A 15,846-nucleotide genomic window follows, 5' to 3' on the forward strand; every position below is an offset into this window, starting at 1 on the left:
CTAATTGTTGACTGACATAGATGAAACACACACATTCCAAAAAGCCCAGAAACAGAGATAGAAGCATGAAGAAACACAAAACTGATGTCGTTTCACAAAAATGAACAGTCTTTTTGTTTGGTTTGGTTTTTCAAAACAGAATTTCTCTTTATAACCCTGGCTGTCCTGGAACTCCCTTTGTAGACCAAGTTGACCTCAAACTCACAAAGATGATCTGCCTAATTCTGCCTCCCAAGTGCTGGGATTAAAGGTGAGTGCTACCACCACCCAGGTAAAGTGAGCAGTTGTTAAGAATGTAAACAGACAACCTAGGAATAGAAAAATTTCTAGTGCAGTAGGGCAACACATGAAAATACACAGCCAATTCTGTATTGGGGAGGATACTGAGCTTTCCTTCTAAGACCTGGATCAACACCTGGATGCTGCTGTGGCCACATATGTTCAGTATTCCCGTAGGAGTCCTAGACAGAACAATTAGACAAGACAAAGAAGTGAATGTAGTCAATCAATCAGCTGTAATATATGCCTGTAGATGACTTGAAGTTATCTGTAGAAAATCCTTAAGATTCTACAGAAATTTATGAAATGGGTGAGCATACACACCTATCCTAGCCATACCTCCGTAAATTAATATTGACCACAAATAATTTGATATACTGTTTTGTCACAGGCATAGAGAAAGAAATAGATGTGGTTACACAGGGCTGGAGGGAATGGGACTGGATTAACAAGGCTTTGGAAATGGACAATGGTGATGGTCACATGAAACTATGGAAATGTTCATGCCACTTAGTTGCCCACTTCAAAATGGCCAAATGGAAAATCCCACATATGTCTCAAAAATGTTGAGAGGAAAAGGAACCTTGTGTAATATCACCCTGTCAATGCCACTCTCAAGTTAGAAGCAGTCCAGGTCAGCCTTTTGACATATCATGTTTTTTTTCACATGTGTACCTAAAATAAACTGTGGATCAAAACTGTTTAGTAACAATGTATGTCCTTGGGGGAAAAGGACAGACCCTTCTCCTGTCACTCTTCCTCAATTCACATAAATGACTGTTGTCTATGTAGCATAATGTGAGTGAGTTCTACATGGAATGTATTTGGATACAGGAGAGGATGCATTTATCTTCATGCAAACACTACAGCATGTTAACATGGGACTCAGAACATCCAGAAGTTTAGGAGCTCATGAAATCAATTTCCATGGACTCTGAGAGTTGTCTATATATTTAACCCAAGCTCTTAACTCCTTTGCAATTCTGTTTACTATATTGATGTCTTCTTTTCCCTTTTGCAAACCAAGTCTATTTATATCCTGGCCTGTCCTTAGACACATGTTTATGCCAGGATTACTGTCATGAGCCACCAAGCAAGCTGTACCTGAGTAAGAATTGACCATTTCTACCAAAATTTTTTCTCCTTGTTGTACCCTGTTGATAAAGAAATGCCACTACTCTGCTATAGTGTGAGAGGAGAGAGGTCACTCATTCATCACATCCAGATAGACTGGAGGGCTGGTCTTTGAACTGGCTTGGTTGGAGACCTCACATTTATACTCTCCAGTGTCCTCCATCCTGACAGGATCTATGCTGAGTCGGCACTTTTTCGGGGACTGGGTCATCCTGTCAGTGAGCTGCAGACTCTGGTTATTGAAGAACCAGTGGGTGGAGATTCCAGTGTCAGCTGAGAGGCAGGTGAACACAACAGAGCTCCGCACAGTAACTTTGGTGCTGGTGACTCGGATAAATGGCACTGACACAGGCCCTGTGAAGCAAAAAAAAGGAGGGGGAAATGACAATAGCCCTTCAGAGATCTCAACAATCTCCTCTGTAGGCAACAGATATTTAATAAAGCCTCTAGGGTGGAGACATTGAGGCTATGACATTAGAGAGTTTTCTTGTAGTTTGGACCTGCCACCCATGGCCCGTGTGACCCTGATTCAGCCTCTGGGTTTCCTGGGTCTCTGTTTCCCTTCACTAGTGCACACAGTTTATGGTCATTGTCTTGTGTCTGGGTTAAACCTAGATATGAGCAATGGCACGATATTTGGATGGGGGAGCTGCTCTAGTCAGCAGCATCTGTTACTATTGTCTGCAGCAGGGAATTCCTAGGCTGGACCCCTGAGGAAAAAGAGCTGCTTAGAGAACTGTCTTCTGTCCCTCCCCTTGGAAACCTTAATATTCTTGTGAAGTATTTTAAGCCCATTGTCAGAAGAGTTAACATGTCCAGGCACCTGTCCACTGACTAGGAGATGCTGAAGTGACTCACCTAACTGTAGCTTAATGTCACTGAACAGCTGGTGCCAACACTATGGGTCTTGGAGAGTGAGTAAAGTCTTATTACCTGTCATCTGTAACAGGAAATCAAACTCTGTCTCTGGAGAAAAGCTCTCCTTGGTCACCTGGGGTTGAGTCTGAAACAGAGGTCTGGGACCAGGACTTTCTATTGCTCACCTCACTATGATGATACCACAGAGCTCCAAGACAGGCCACACCAGATTCCGAAGGGGTCTTGCTCAAGGCCTGACCCTGGTGAGAGCCTCAATATTCAGAGGCTGACTGACATCCTTGGGGTTAGTTACCCAGCACTTTTCCTCCTCTGTAGCTGTAGTCAGGTGAGGGATTTGGTCTACTTTACTATGTCTACCTGATGTGTGTCCTGTATTAAGTACTCAAACCCCAATGTGGAGACACAATGTAGAGAGGAGGCCTTCAGTCCACAATGGACAGTATTGTGTGTGTAAAGAGAAATTAACTCCACAGGAACCCATAGGCCCACAAGAATGACTTACTGTATACGTGGAGGTACGCATGTGCTTCTTGAGTTTCAAACTGTGCATTTAAGGTTCGTAGGGCGTAGAATCCAGTGTCCTCCTTGGCAACATTGTGGAGCAGCAAGGATCCATTGGGGTACACAGTCCCTCTACCACTGTGTGCAGGCCCCAGCATACTTTTATTACTGCTTATTACATTCTGGGCAATTTTGTGTTCGTTGTCAATTGGTATCCCTTTGTACCAGACAAAAGATTGAAGGTCCTCTGGGATATTATGAACAAGTAGGAGAGCATTTCCCCCTTCAACAACATTATGTGGCATTGACTCAATAATGAGCTGGACGGGAGGGTCCCTGCAGGCTACAAGGGAGGAGAGAAGAGAACAGAGACCAATTCATCAATACTGAGAACTTGGTCTTTGGTGTACTGAGTAGCTTAGGTCCATCACTCAGCTGAGGTGGCTGGAAGTGTCTGACAACCTCAGAGGTGCCTTTCCTTACTTAATCCTCTACAGACACAGTCTTCTCATTCTGAAGTCTTTGATCGCTTCCCTCTCTGGATGACATCAACCCTTGACTTCACTTTCAGATGGGCTTCCTGGTCCATCTTCCAGTTCACTAGAGATGGAGCCATGCTTGGAAAAATTAGTTTGATATTTCTGGAAGACCCAAGACCTGAAAGGCTAAGGAAAATGTGGGTGGGTGGAAGATTGAATGTCCATGGATTTGCAAGTTCAGGTGTTTATGAAATTCTCATGTGTGGAGCTACTGACACCAGTTACAACTCCAACTTACATTGACTTATGCATGTGTGGTGAGTCAGTTTGTGTGTCTAGGGTGGGTGTGAGTGTGAGTGTGAGTGTTTGTGCAGGAGCAGGTGGATGACATCCTGTGTGTATGGGTGAATGCAGGTCACAGCACCTAGATGAAAGTTAGAGAACAACTTGAGGGAGGATTTCCCAACTTTAAAAAATTCTAGCTAGTCTGTGAACTCCCTGACTACATCAGGAAATGTTCTCTTCTCCTATGAGCAGAAGCCAATACCAGGGCTGCAACCTTTGCAGAGAAGCACACAGTGAACCTCCATGGTGGCTACAGACTGCTCTGCCCTCCCTCTGTGATGAACAGCTTTTGGTCCAGCACTTACCCCAATACCTACAGCCTTCCTTACTCTGAGCTCAGCCTTGGACAACATCCAGTGCCATTCTCTGTCCCTTCAACTCTTAGTCCTGCCTGGTATCCCACTTAACTTCTCTATATATTTTTTTCAGTCCTCCAGACCATGCAGTGAGCAACAAGGTTGATAATCATCTCTGTGCCCTAGGGCAACAATTCACACCAGGGCTCTCCTCTGCTGTGTTCTACCAACCTGTCCTTTATGACACAGAATCCTAGTTGAGTGCCCAGTCTGCCCTGTGTTCTCACTGCTCTGAGAAGGTAGGATTTACTCCCTGCAGGAAAGTGACTGAGATGTACGTGAGTACTGGAAAGAAACCATCTGAGTGATGCCTGGGAAAGGGTACAGATTCATTCTCAATGGAGCCTCAAATCAGGGCACATTGTCTTGAAGTCTGGTAGGAGACTCATGAAGATGTGGAGCAGGAGATGATGTGAATTCTGCAGTGAGGGCAGTGGCTCCATCATCCTAGGCAGAGTTTATAGGGACCTCCATCTTTCTGTGATGGCTGAGCCATTCCCTGGGTCTCTCTTTGTCCTTCCTGGGATGCTGCTGACCATTGACTATATGAAGTCCTCAAGGATATGCCAGGAGGTGGTGAGGAGCGGTAACACAGGACCCTCTCCTGGGGGAATTATACTTAGAAACACCTGAAGGAACCAGTAGGTCTAAGAAACTGGCACTAATCTCCAGGTCTGTAAGGGACGTAGATGGAAGCTAGACTATAATTAAGCTCATGTTTCCAGAATATACTTTTCTACATGTAGATTCTGTCCTTCTCTAGCCACCTAATGATAACTAGAGAAACTCCACAGATGTCCAGATCAGCATCTCTTTTACTATTTGCCCGCAGGAGAAAATTCCAGAGTTGGATCCCAGTGGACAACCATTTGCAAGGAGGATTGTGTCTTATTTTCCTTCCTTTGGGGACCTTGGCTTTCCTGTGAAGTTTCATGATTTCATCAGGACAGTTAATTAATGGTCTGGCCACCTGAACAGCTATAATCTCCACATGTGGTCTCTGGTGAAGATAATCCAGGGGACCTAGCCTAACCATACCTCTCATGACAGTGCACTAGCTGGTTCCACATACCAATAAAGCCCTGTTCCCTATTGCCTCTAACAGGAAGTTAAGACCAAGAAGTGACAGAATGCTCCCAAATGTCATCTGGAGTCTATCTAGGGACAGAGATTTGCAGCCAGTGCTTCCCAGTGCTCTGTGTGAGGATCCCATGACTTCATCAACAAGGGCCTGCCTGACCCTCACAGAATCATTCAGGAATCATGTGCATGGTGTGAGCTCCAAGGGTCTGCACTGAAGGTGACAACCTGGGGCTGAGTTTACCCAGCACAGGTATTCCACTCTGCAGGTAAAGACAGGTGAGAGGTTCTGATACATTACAGCTTTTATAACCTCTGTGTGTCCTGCAGTAAGGATTCAAACCCCAGCAGGAGGACACAGTGCAGTAAAGAGAGAGCAGGCACAGCTCATTCCTGACAGTCCAGTGTATGAAGTAGGATAAACCACACCTGGAGGCCATAGAGAATCACTTACGGTTTACATGGAGCTCCACATGTATTTTTTCAGTTTTGAAATCTCTTTTTAAAATCTGTAGTGTGTAGATTCCTGCATCTTTCTCTGTGACATGCTGGAGGAACAGGGATCCATTGGTGTACACCATTGTTCCTCTACTGTAGGCAGGACCCTGGGTGACATAATTCATTGCTCGGCTGTATACTGCGATTTTAAATTTCTGGATTCTATACTTTGATTTGTACTAGGTAAACGTTTCCAGATCTTCTGGCAGATTATGAACAAGGAGGAGAACGCTTTCCCCTTTAGCAGCATCTGGTGGCACCTGTTCTATGGTGAGTTGGGCAGAAGTGACATCCTTGCAGCAAGCAGAAAGGGAGGCTGAAACACAGAAGAAAAACAGTTATCACAAAGATCATTGTGTTTTGTGGAAAGATGGCAACTTTCATCCTAGGCAGGTCGGTTCATCACTCACCCTGAAGATGCAGGTGTGGGTGCTTCTAACCCACCTGGTGGGTGGCAACAACATGACCACTAATCCCTCAGTGCCCCGGGATGTGTCATCTCCTCTACAAGGAACTCCCTCCTGGGGTTTCTCCATGGCTGCCCCTCACTGCCCTCAGTCAAGCACTGTGCACATGTGGCACACTGAGGTTGAGATTATGCCTCCTCTGAACTTTTTCTCCACACACCCCACATCTTCATTCTTGTTTTTTTTCTCAGTTTCCTTTGTGGCTCCAGTCAACCCCTGACTTTACTTTCTAGATGTCCTTGCTGCTCTGCCCTGAAGCCCATAAGTCTAGAACTGGGTGGGGTCCAGGAGAAGTCTGATATCTTTGCTGGCTCAGGTATTAGGAAAGACTTAGAGACTAGGATGGCTGGATTTATGTCAACTTCACACGAGCTACAGTTGATTTGAATGAGGCGGGCTCAACTGAAAATGCCACCACCATATCAGTCTGTGGGCAAGCCTAGAGTACAACGTTTGTATGCATGGTTGATGTGGGAAAATCCAGCCCATGGAAAGCAGTTCTACTCCTACACTAAGGGTTCCAGGATGCTATAAGAGACATGGCTGAGCAAACAATCAAGAAAAATCTAATAGGCATTGCTCTTCCATGGTCTCTGCAACTGGTCATAGATTTTATTTATGAAATTCATGTTTGGAGAAAATGAATACCCCATTTTGACACGTACAGCCAAGAAGCAATGTTCCCATTTAGCTCTCAAAGGCATTAATAGTCTAGCCCTGGCAAAAAGAGCTCTAAGATCAGTAGTAGTTGAGCCTAGCACAGAGGAGTGTGGCCAGGCCTCCTGGTGCCCACTTCTCTGTTAAGATATCATGGTTTCCTCAATGATCTCCTCACTGATGGCTACAGGGGCTTTCTAACTGAAATTTGCATTGAGAACCCCATGAGACTGAACATATTCTGATATCTTCTGCTGAGTTACTTTTGTGCCAAGGACTTTCTTGATACAGGGGTGAGTCAGATGATGGAGTGTGATCTATCAACATTTGTCTCCATCAGGTGTGCCTTCAACTAAGTGTTTAAACACCAACATGGAGACACTATGTATAGGCCAGAAAAGACTGTGCTATGTGTCTAAACCTCACAGGACAGTGAATAAATCACCAAGAATCACTTACTGTCCAAGTGGAGTTGAACATGTGCTCTTTCAGATTTCATATCTGTGGTCAGAATCTGTAGAGTGTACCATCCAGCATCTTCCCAGGTGGCACTATGGAGCAGCAGGGATCCATTGCTGTACAGTGTCTCTCTGCCACTGTGTGCAGGACCCAGCACACTTGCATTTATGGCTATTATATGTTTGGCAATCTCATATTTCTTGGACACAATAATTCCTTTGAACCAGTAAAAGGATTGATGATTCTCTGGGAGATTATGAGCCACTAGAAGAACACTTCCACCTTCAGCAATTCTAGGGGGAACTGATTCAATAGTGAGCCGGGCAGAGGTGGGATGGTATACACAATGCAAGGCTAGAAGAGAAGAAAGATCCATTAGTAGTAGAACTTTTGTATTTGCCTAAGTTGTGGCCCTGTGTCCTGAGAAGATGTGTCCATTACTCAGCCTAGGTGTGTGAGCCTTTTCCTCTCCTACTGGGCAAAGGTCAGCACATGACCTATACATTCAGTTTCCCTGCACATGTCATTTTCTCTGTATGGCCCTATCAGCTCTGTTGTCAACAGTGTTTTGAATCTCTGCCCTCAGACCCCTGCTGACATTTATTGTAGATTGCTGTTTGGTGGATGACATCCTGGCTTGCTTCTCTATATACCTTGACAACAGAGCCTCTGGCTTTCTGTTGTTTATGTACTTTTCTCTTATGTGACACCTGTGGAGAATGAATGGATGAATAAATGAATGAATGAATGAATGAATGAACATGAGAATGAACAACCAATATTCCATGGTCCAGTATGTACTGGGTTTTATTTATGAAACTCTCAGATTTGTGGACAAATGATATCCCAGTTTGATTTAATTTTTGCATCTATTTCCATTTCATGTGTGCGTGTGTGATGCCCTGCCTGTGTGTGTGATTGCATATCAGTGTGAGTACATGTGCATTCCTACATAGATACCTATATGGCTGGGTGCATGCCACAGTAATTATATGTGGGGCAGAGAACAGGTTTGAGGAGTAAGAGTGAACTCTCCTTCCACCACATGGAAACTGAGGATTAAATGCAGGTCATTGGGCCTGGTAGTTTGGCTTCACTCACCTAAACACCTCACTGACCCACCCAGATCAGATTCTTCTCTGTGTCACCCTGTTATAGTTGAGAACATCAGTCTTCAAAAATATAATAGCCAATGTGATTAACAATGAAGAGAGAACAATCTGGCTTTCATCCCTACCCCTTACCATTTCCTGTTCACTGAGAACTTCCTGCTGCTGAACCTCTGTGCATCTCTGTGTCATCTCCACTAAGGAGGAAAGACGACACCTTGATTCTCCTTCAGACTCTTGTCCTCCTTGCGTACTCCAGCCAGTACCTGAGCTACCCACTCCCACAAACTGTCAGAGAATTCTCTCTTCACTTATGAGATGAGCCCTTGTCCATACTGCCCCTTGAACAAGGTAGGGATCTTGATCCCTTGGAACAGGGGTGTCTCCAAGGGATCCAGTACTACTACTACACTCCACTCTCCTAGGATCATGGCTCCTTCCCTGAATCAACTCTACTGTCCTGGAGTCAGATCTGCTGTCCTGGAGACAGCACCACTGTCCTGCCTCACCCTGAGCTCAGCCTACCACGAGTCAGAATCCCCTCCCAGAGTAACCTGGGCTGTAGGTGGGTCTCTGTACAAGGTACTGCTGTCTCTTCACTCCCTTGACATTGATTGTGATTCTCTTCCCCAATCTCTTTATGTTTCAGTCCTCAGATCACACAGTGAGCAACAGGCCAATAATCATCCCTGTGCCCCAAAATCTTATAGCTCACCCCAGGGCTGACCTCTGCTGTGTCCTGGCCTTGACTCTGTAGTACCAAAGAGGGGAACTCTGTCCTTCCTATGCATTATTTGTGACACAGAAACTCCTGTGTCAACCCAGTTGTCCTCATGTCCTCAATGCCCTTGGAAGGTGGGATTAGCTCTTAGCCAGAAAGTGATGGATGTCTGTGAGGGCTGGAAAGGGACCACCTGAGTGAGCCAGGGGAAGGACACTCATCACTTTTCACTAATGCCTTCCTTTGTGGTCTTATCCAGAACAGATATCCAGGAAGTATTATACAGGAAATCCATGCCCTGTGTGTGGAGAAGGTCACCTATGTCTTAAAGAGGTGTGGACTGGCCCTGCTATGGAGGGTTTCAAAGGGAAACATGAATTCCAGCCTCTTCTGTTGGCTGAGGTGTAGCTCAGGCCTGCCAAAATCCACTCAGAAAATTTAGGGATGTCTCTATCCTTTGCTTGATAATTCCCCTGTGGTTAGCCTCTGTTTCCCTATGGAAGATGCTAGAAGGAATGAGGCTAATTATAATCCCTACCGTAGTACCGTTCTCAGACAGATAAAGCACCATAGGTCCTAATGGACTTGTAGGAGGGACCTTAGGTCTGTAGTGACAGAAATGGAAAGCACACAAATTTCTTTCATCTTCTCCAGGAAAGCAGCATCTTAGAGTTTGACTGTGAGCTAATATCACTCCCTGGAGATTGATAGGATGACTGGAGCTCATGTCTGGGAGCTGTCAAGACCAGCAATGCCTGTTACTATTTGGCTGCCTGAAGGAATTCCCTGGATTGGACCCCAGAGGACAAGCACTTGCCAGGTGGATCTGTGTCCTCTCTTCTTCACCTTGGGGACCCTGACCTTCCTGTAAAGTCCCATAAGACCATAAGGACAGTTGACTGCTGGCCTGGGCATATGTCCAGCTCTGCTCTCCATGCTGAATCTCAGAAGGTAACCAGGTGACACACCTTGAATGTGACTCTCATGACCTTGCACTGATTAGTTTCAAATGCTATGAGAAATGGGTATCCAAAAACCATTATTTCCTGTCAGCTCCATAAGAAAGTAAAAGTCCAAACCTGGTACATAAGGAAGTAAGTGTCCCCAGGATCACTTGTAATCAATTTTCAGGCAGAAGTCTGGAACAAGGGCTTTCTGGTGCTCACCTCTCTTTGGGAATGGCAAGATCTGCTTGATGCTAACATGGTCTCGTTCTGAATTATGTTCTTGATGAGAACCCCAAAAGACAAGACTGTGTCTAATGTTTCTCGTACAGACTTACCATTTCCCATCACACACACACACACACACACACACACACACACCTTACTCATGAAGGAGTCAGGGCAAGAGTCTGATCTATGGCCATTTGTCTCTGGTATATGTGTCCTGCACTAAGTAATAAAACACTAAAGTGGGGATGCAGTTCAGAGTGGAGGTATGCACAGGCCAAGCAAGAGAGTCCTGTGTTTCCACACACACACACCAGTACTGAATGATCTTGAGAATCACTTACTGTCCAGTTGGAGCTGCACATGAGCTACTTCAGTTGCCAGATCTGTGGTCAGTGTTAATAGGGTGTATAATCCAGCATCCTTCCAGGTGACATTGTGGAGAGCCAAGGATCCATTGCTGTACACTGTCTCTCGACCACTGTGTGCAGGACCTGGCACACTTGAATTCTTGGCTATTATGTGTCGGCCAACCTCATGGTTCTTGAACACAATAATTCCTTTATACCAGAAAAGGGTTTGAAGATTCTCCGGGAGATTGTGAACCACTAGAAGAACACTTGACCCTTTTGTGACTCTGGGTGGCACTGATTCAATAGTGGGCTGGGCAGAGGTGAGAGGATGCCCACAGTTCAAAAGAGAGGCTGGAAGTAAAGAAAGATTGATCAATAGTTGGACCTTTGTATTTGGCTAAGATGAGGCCCTGTGTCCTGAGCAGGTGTGTCCATAGTTTAGCTAAGGTGTGTGGGTGGGTGACTTCCTGTCATTTACTGACTTCCATGTCTTTAGTGTCCCTGCACATGTCATTTTCTCTGTATGGTGCTCTCTGCTCAGGTGTCAACATGGTGCCAGCTTAACACCTCAAACCACTGCTCACATCAGTGTAGATTGGTGCTGGAAACATGTCTCCCTGACTTCTTCTCTACAGACCTTGATACCTGACTCTCTGACTTTCTGTTGTTTATGTTCTTTCCTCTGGTGTTTCCAGTCAGCAACACCTGACTTCACCTTCTAGCTTTCTTTACTTCCAGTCCACTAGGACTAGGGAATAGTGAGAACCTGGATTCATCTTATGTTTTTTAAAGAAATGATGTCTAGTAAAACTCAGGTACTTGTGGAGAACAAATGAATGAATGGTATCCCAGTACCCTGTATGCCCATGGATATTTAAGAAATTCATAGATTTGGGAATACAGAGTTGAATATTTCCATTTGCTTTGATTTTTTACACTCATTTGTATTTGTCTGTGAGTTTGTGTTCAAGGTCTTGACTCAGGATGTGGGAGTGAGTGCAGGATTCAGTACCTATGTGAAGGTCAGAGGACTTGTATTCATTAGTCTCAGCATGTCAGACATTGAAACAAGTGCTTGTATCTAGTGAGCCATGTCACTGATAAGTACAAGCTTGGTTACTTTATTTAGGATGCAAAGGTGAGGACATCAGTCTTCACAACACTGTGGTCATGCTAAGTTTTGTTAAGAACAATTCCCCACTTCCTTACTTTTTCAGATTCACCAAAAATAAGAATAAGTTTCCTGCTGCTGAGCCTCCACCTACCCTGTGTCTTCTCCCTTAAAACACTGAGACTCCTCTCAGGTCCTTGTCCCCTTAGGAGACTCCAGAGATTAGGTAAGACCTCTTTTCTCACATGCGTCAACTCATGGTCTCCTTGCCTGTGATTAGGAGCCCCTAAGAGTCCATGACTCTTTGCAGAGGGAAACAGGTGCATCCCTAATCTCTATGGCCTGATAGATCCTTGCTCTGTGGCACATCTCCTCCCAAGCTCTGCTACATTTCTCTCATGTGAACTGAGCCCTCTCCCTGCATGGAGCATCTTCCAGAGTTCCATGGGCTGTAGGGTTCACTATTCAAAACCCTACTCTGTCCCCTTACTCTCAGTGCTGCCCCATATCCCTCTCTACTTCTCTCTTTATGTCTCAGTCCTCCAGAACACACAGTGATCAGAAGGGCAGATGAGCATCCCTGTGCCCTTAGAGAACAGCAGCTCACCCTGGGGCTGCCCTGTGCTGTGTCCTGGCCTTGAACTGTCAGCACCAAAGAGGGAGCCTCTGTACTCCATGTACAACAGATAATCCCAGCTGGGCACCCAGTCTGCCCTGTGTGCTCGGTTATCTGAAACGAAGGAATATCCTCTTAGCAGGAAGGTGACAGAGGTGTCTGCTAGGCCACAAGGGACAAGCTGAGTGAGGCAGGAAGAAGGGGACAGAGACATTCTCACTGCTGTTATCATTCAGGGTTCTGACCCAGGACAAAAGACCAAGAGAAGATGTGTCAGGAGCCTCATATCCTATGTGTATAGGAGGAGGTGACCTGGGTCCTATAAAGAAGGCTCTGGGCTCCATCATCCCATGCAGGGTTTCATGATGATGCTCCCATTTCTTCTGTTTCCTGAACTATGTTTTGAGCCCATGTGCTCCCTGACGTCTAAGATGTCTTAGACCTTTGTCTAGGTTATTACTCCTTGCTTCCCTATCTTTCTTGAAGGAAATACATAAGCTCTATACCTCAACACAATCCTTTGGCACTATAAAGGATACAGAAAGCAATGAGTATATCTGCCAAGTCTGTGTCACTGACTTCCAATTTGTAGGGAGAGGGGTGGGAGCAAGGATACAAGGTAAGTTCCATTTTAGGGAAATACCTTTTAGAGCGTTGATTGTGTGTCCTGATTCTCCCCCTGGTAATCTTCAGCTCATATCTAGGGAGCTGTCCAGATCAGAAGAGCCTGAAGACATTTGCCTAAAGGAAAGAATTTCCTGAAAGAATTCCCTGAGCTGAACCACAGAGGACAAGCACTTGTCAGGTTGACATTTGTCCTCTGTCCCACTCCTTCATGACCTTGACCTTCCTGTGAAGTCTCATAAACCTATCAGGACAGCTAACGGCCTGACACCTGTCCAGCTATGCTCTTCTTTTGAGTCTTTGGAGTTGTCCACGTGATCTAGCCTAACCATGGATCTCATGACAGTGCACTGGCTAGTTTCACATGGCACAAGACTTTAGTTAAAAGAAAGCACTGTTCCTGATTATAGGAAGTCAAAATCCAAACTTTGAAAAATGCTTCTCATGGACACCTGGAGCTGAGTATGGAACAGAGGTCTGGAGCCAGGGCATCTTGGTTCTCACCTCTCCCCATGATCCAATGTTTTTCTAAATCAGGCCCAATGTTGATTCCCTCATGGTCTTTCTCAAGGACACATTCCTGGTGAGAACACCAAGAGTCTGGATAGAGGATGATATTATAGGCAGAGTTACTCACCATGCATCCACTTATGTGCAAGGATTCTGATCTACTACAGTTATTCTACACCAAGTGTGTCTTGCACTAAATGCTCAAACCCCAACATGCAGACACAGTGCAGAGAGGAGGTACACACATGCCAGGCCTGACACTTCTGTGTGTGTCCAGTGGTATGAACCCCACACAGTATGGAGAATTCACAAAGAACTACTTACTGTACACGTGAAGGTATATGTATGTTGATGATGTAATTCTTACTCTATTACCGCTTCGTAGGATATAGACTCCTGAGTCACTCTGGGTAACATTTTGAATCCACAGGGATCCATTAGGGTATACTGTCTCTCTACCAGTATGTGCTGCCCCCAGAAAATCCCGACTGTAGGCCATTTCATAGCTTGCAATTTTAGACTTCATATTTGTCTCCTCTTTAAACCAGGATAAGCCCACAAGCTTCTCTGGAAGATTACGGACAAGGAAAATGACATTTTCTCCTTCAACCACTTGGGGTGGCACTAATTCAATGGTGACTTGGGCAGTGGTGGTCAGGTGCCAAGAGGTTAAAAAGGAGGCTAGAAAGAAAGAGAAAAAGCATTGAGCAGGTGTGATCATCACTCAGCTTAGGCGTCTGGCTGGCTGTGTGCCCACCCTCCTTGCTGGAGATGAGCTACATGACCTCCATTTCCTCAGAGCTTCTAACTGTGTCCTTTCTTCTTTGAGGAATAACCTTCTCACTTATTTGCCTGGCTCCCTGCCTCGGTATCAACCTATCTCTCCTCACATAAAGAGTATTTCTTGTGAGGAAGCCACTCTGACCTCCTCCTCTAGGGGGTCCTCATGTTCTGACATTTTTTCCTCTATTCTCTTTGTGTTATCAGTCAATTCCTGGTATCCACCTCTGGATACACTGACTTCGAATCTGGTAGATTCAGGGCTGCGTAAGGACAGGGATTGGTGTGACCTTTTAGGAAGATTCAGTCCCTAAAATAGTCTCAAACATCAATGAAGAAAGAAAAAAAATGAAATAAGCTGGAAGGTGGTGATCACATCCTGAATCACAGCAATCCAGAGACCAAGGCAGGCAGTTATCTGAGTATGAGGTCAGCCTGGTCTACACAGTGAGTTCTAGGACAGTCAGGAATATACAGAGAAACACTGTGTTGGGGTGGGTGAGAAAAGAAAAAAAGGAAGGAAGGAAAAGCAGAAGGATGGAAGAAGGAAGGAAGGAGAAAGAGAAGGAAGAAAGGAGGAAGGAGGGAAGGAGGGAGGGAAGGAAGGAAGGAAGGAAGGAAGGAAGGAAGGAAGGAAGGAAGGAAGGAAGGATTTTAGGAAAGGTGTGTCCATGGGTTTGTCTACATAGTTCCCATTTATAGCTAAGCACAATAATTATACTAAAGAATGATTTAATTTTTTTCCCATTGACACATGGCTCGGTGTGCATATGAACAGGTCCGTGCCACAGCAGCTGTGTGGAGGGCAGAGAAGAACCTGCAGGAGCCTGTTCTCTCCATCTACCCTGTGAAAGCTGAGGACTGAATGCAGTCAAGTCTCCACACATTGAGCCATCCCCCTGGCCCACCCTTGTTGATTTATATTTGGAGTCACCCTGCCATGACTGTGGACATCAGGCTTCAGAACAAGGCAGCCAATGGGACTCTCTTTGAATGGGGAAGGTTTGGGGCTTTTCTCTTGCCCTAATCACCTCCTGTCCACTGAGAGCTTCAGGATGCTGAGCCTCTGTCCCTCACTCTACCTTCTGGCCCATGACTGCAAACAGAAATCTCGAGTCTTTCCTCAGGAACCTGTCCCTTTAGGAGACTCCAGCCTTTCTCTGAATTCCCCACCAAGCCCACAGTCAGAGAGAGAGAGTACCCATACCTGTGAACAGTAGGCCCTGCCAGGAGGCGCAGCCCCTGCCAGGAATCATAGAGGACACCTCCATCTCTCTTCTCACTGTGTTGTCCTCCCTCTGAGGAGAAGAGCTTCAGCTACTACATGAGCCCCAGGCTCTTCTGTTCTTACTCCTCCTGAGAGGAGCACTATCCCAGGTAGAAGCACTTCCCAGAATCCAATGGGCTGTGGGTTGTTGGGTCTGTGTCCAAGACACTGCTCTGTCCCTTCCACTCCCAGTGCTGTCCCACATCCCTCTCAACTGTTCTCTTTATGTTTCACCTCCAAGCATCACATTGAGCAACAAGGCTAATAAACATCCCCATGCCCTCAGAGAACAATCACTCATCTCAGGCCTGACATCTGCTGCTCTGTTCTGGCCTTGGGTCTGTCAGCACGCAAGAAGGAGCCTCCACCCTGCCTATGTGTCCTTGTAACAGAGACTCAGCTGAGCATCTGGTCTGCCCTGTGTCCTCAGTGCTCTGGGAAGGTGAGAT

The 15,846-nt window shown here is 45.7% G+C and overlaps 1 protein-coding gene across 1 annotated transcript; it reads right to left on the minus strand.

Moving 5' to 3' along the window:
- Positions 1-1,483: 1,483 nt before the first annotated feature.
- Positions 1,484-15,401, minus strand: LOC114686431 (carcinoembryonic antigen-related cell adhesion molecule 3-like). The gene is given in 7 exon segments (XM_028861111.1): positions 1,484-1,767; positions 2,795-3,136; positions 5,508-5,867; positions 7,135-7,488; positions 10,481-10,840; positions 13,675-14,031; positions 15,338-15,401. Coding segments are annotated over 7 exon segments (2,121 nt in total).
- Positions 15,402-15,846: the final 445 nt, after the last annotated feature.

This window comes from Peromyscus leucopus, chromosome 1, assembly GCF_004664715.2.
Source record: "Peromyscus leucopus breed LL Stock chromosome 1, UCI_PerLeu_2.1, whole genome shotgun sequence".
NCBI lineage: Eukaryota > Metazoa > Chordata > Mammalia > Rodentia > Cricetidae > Peromyscus > Peromyscus leucopus.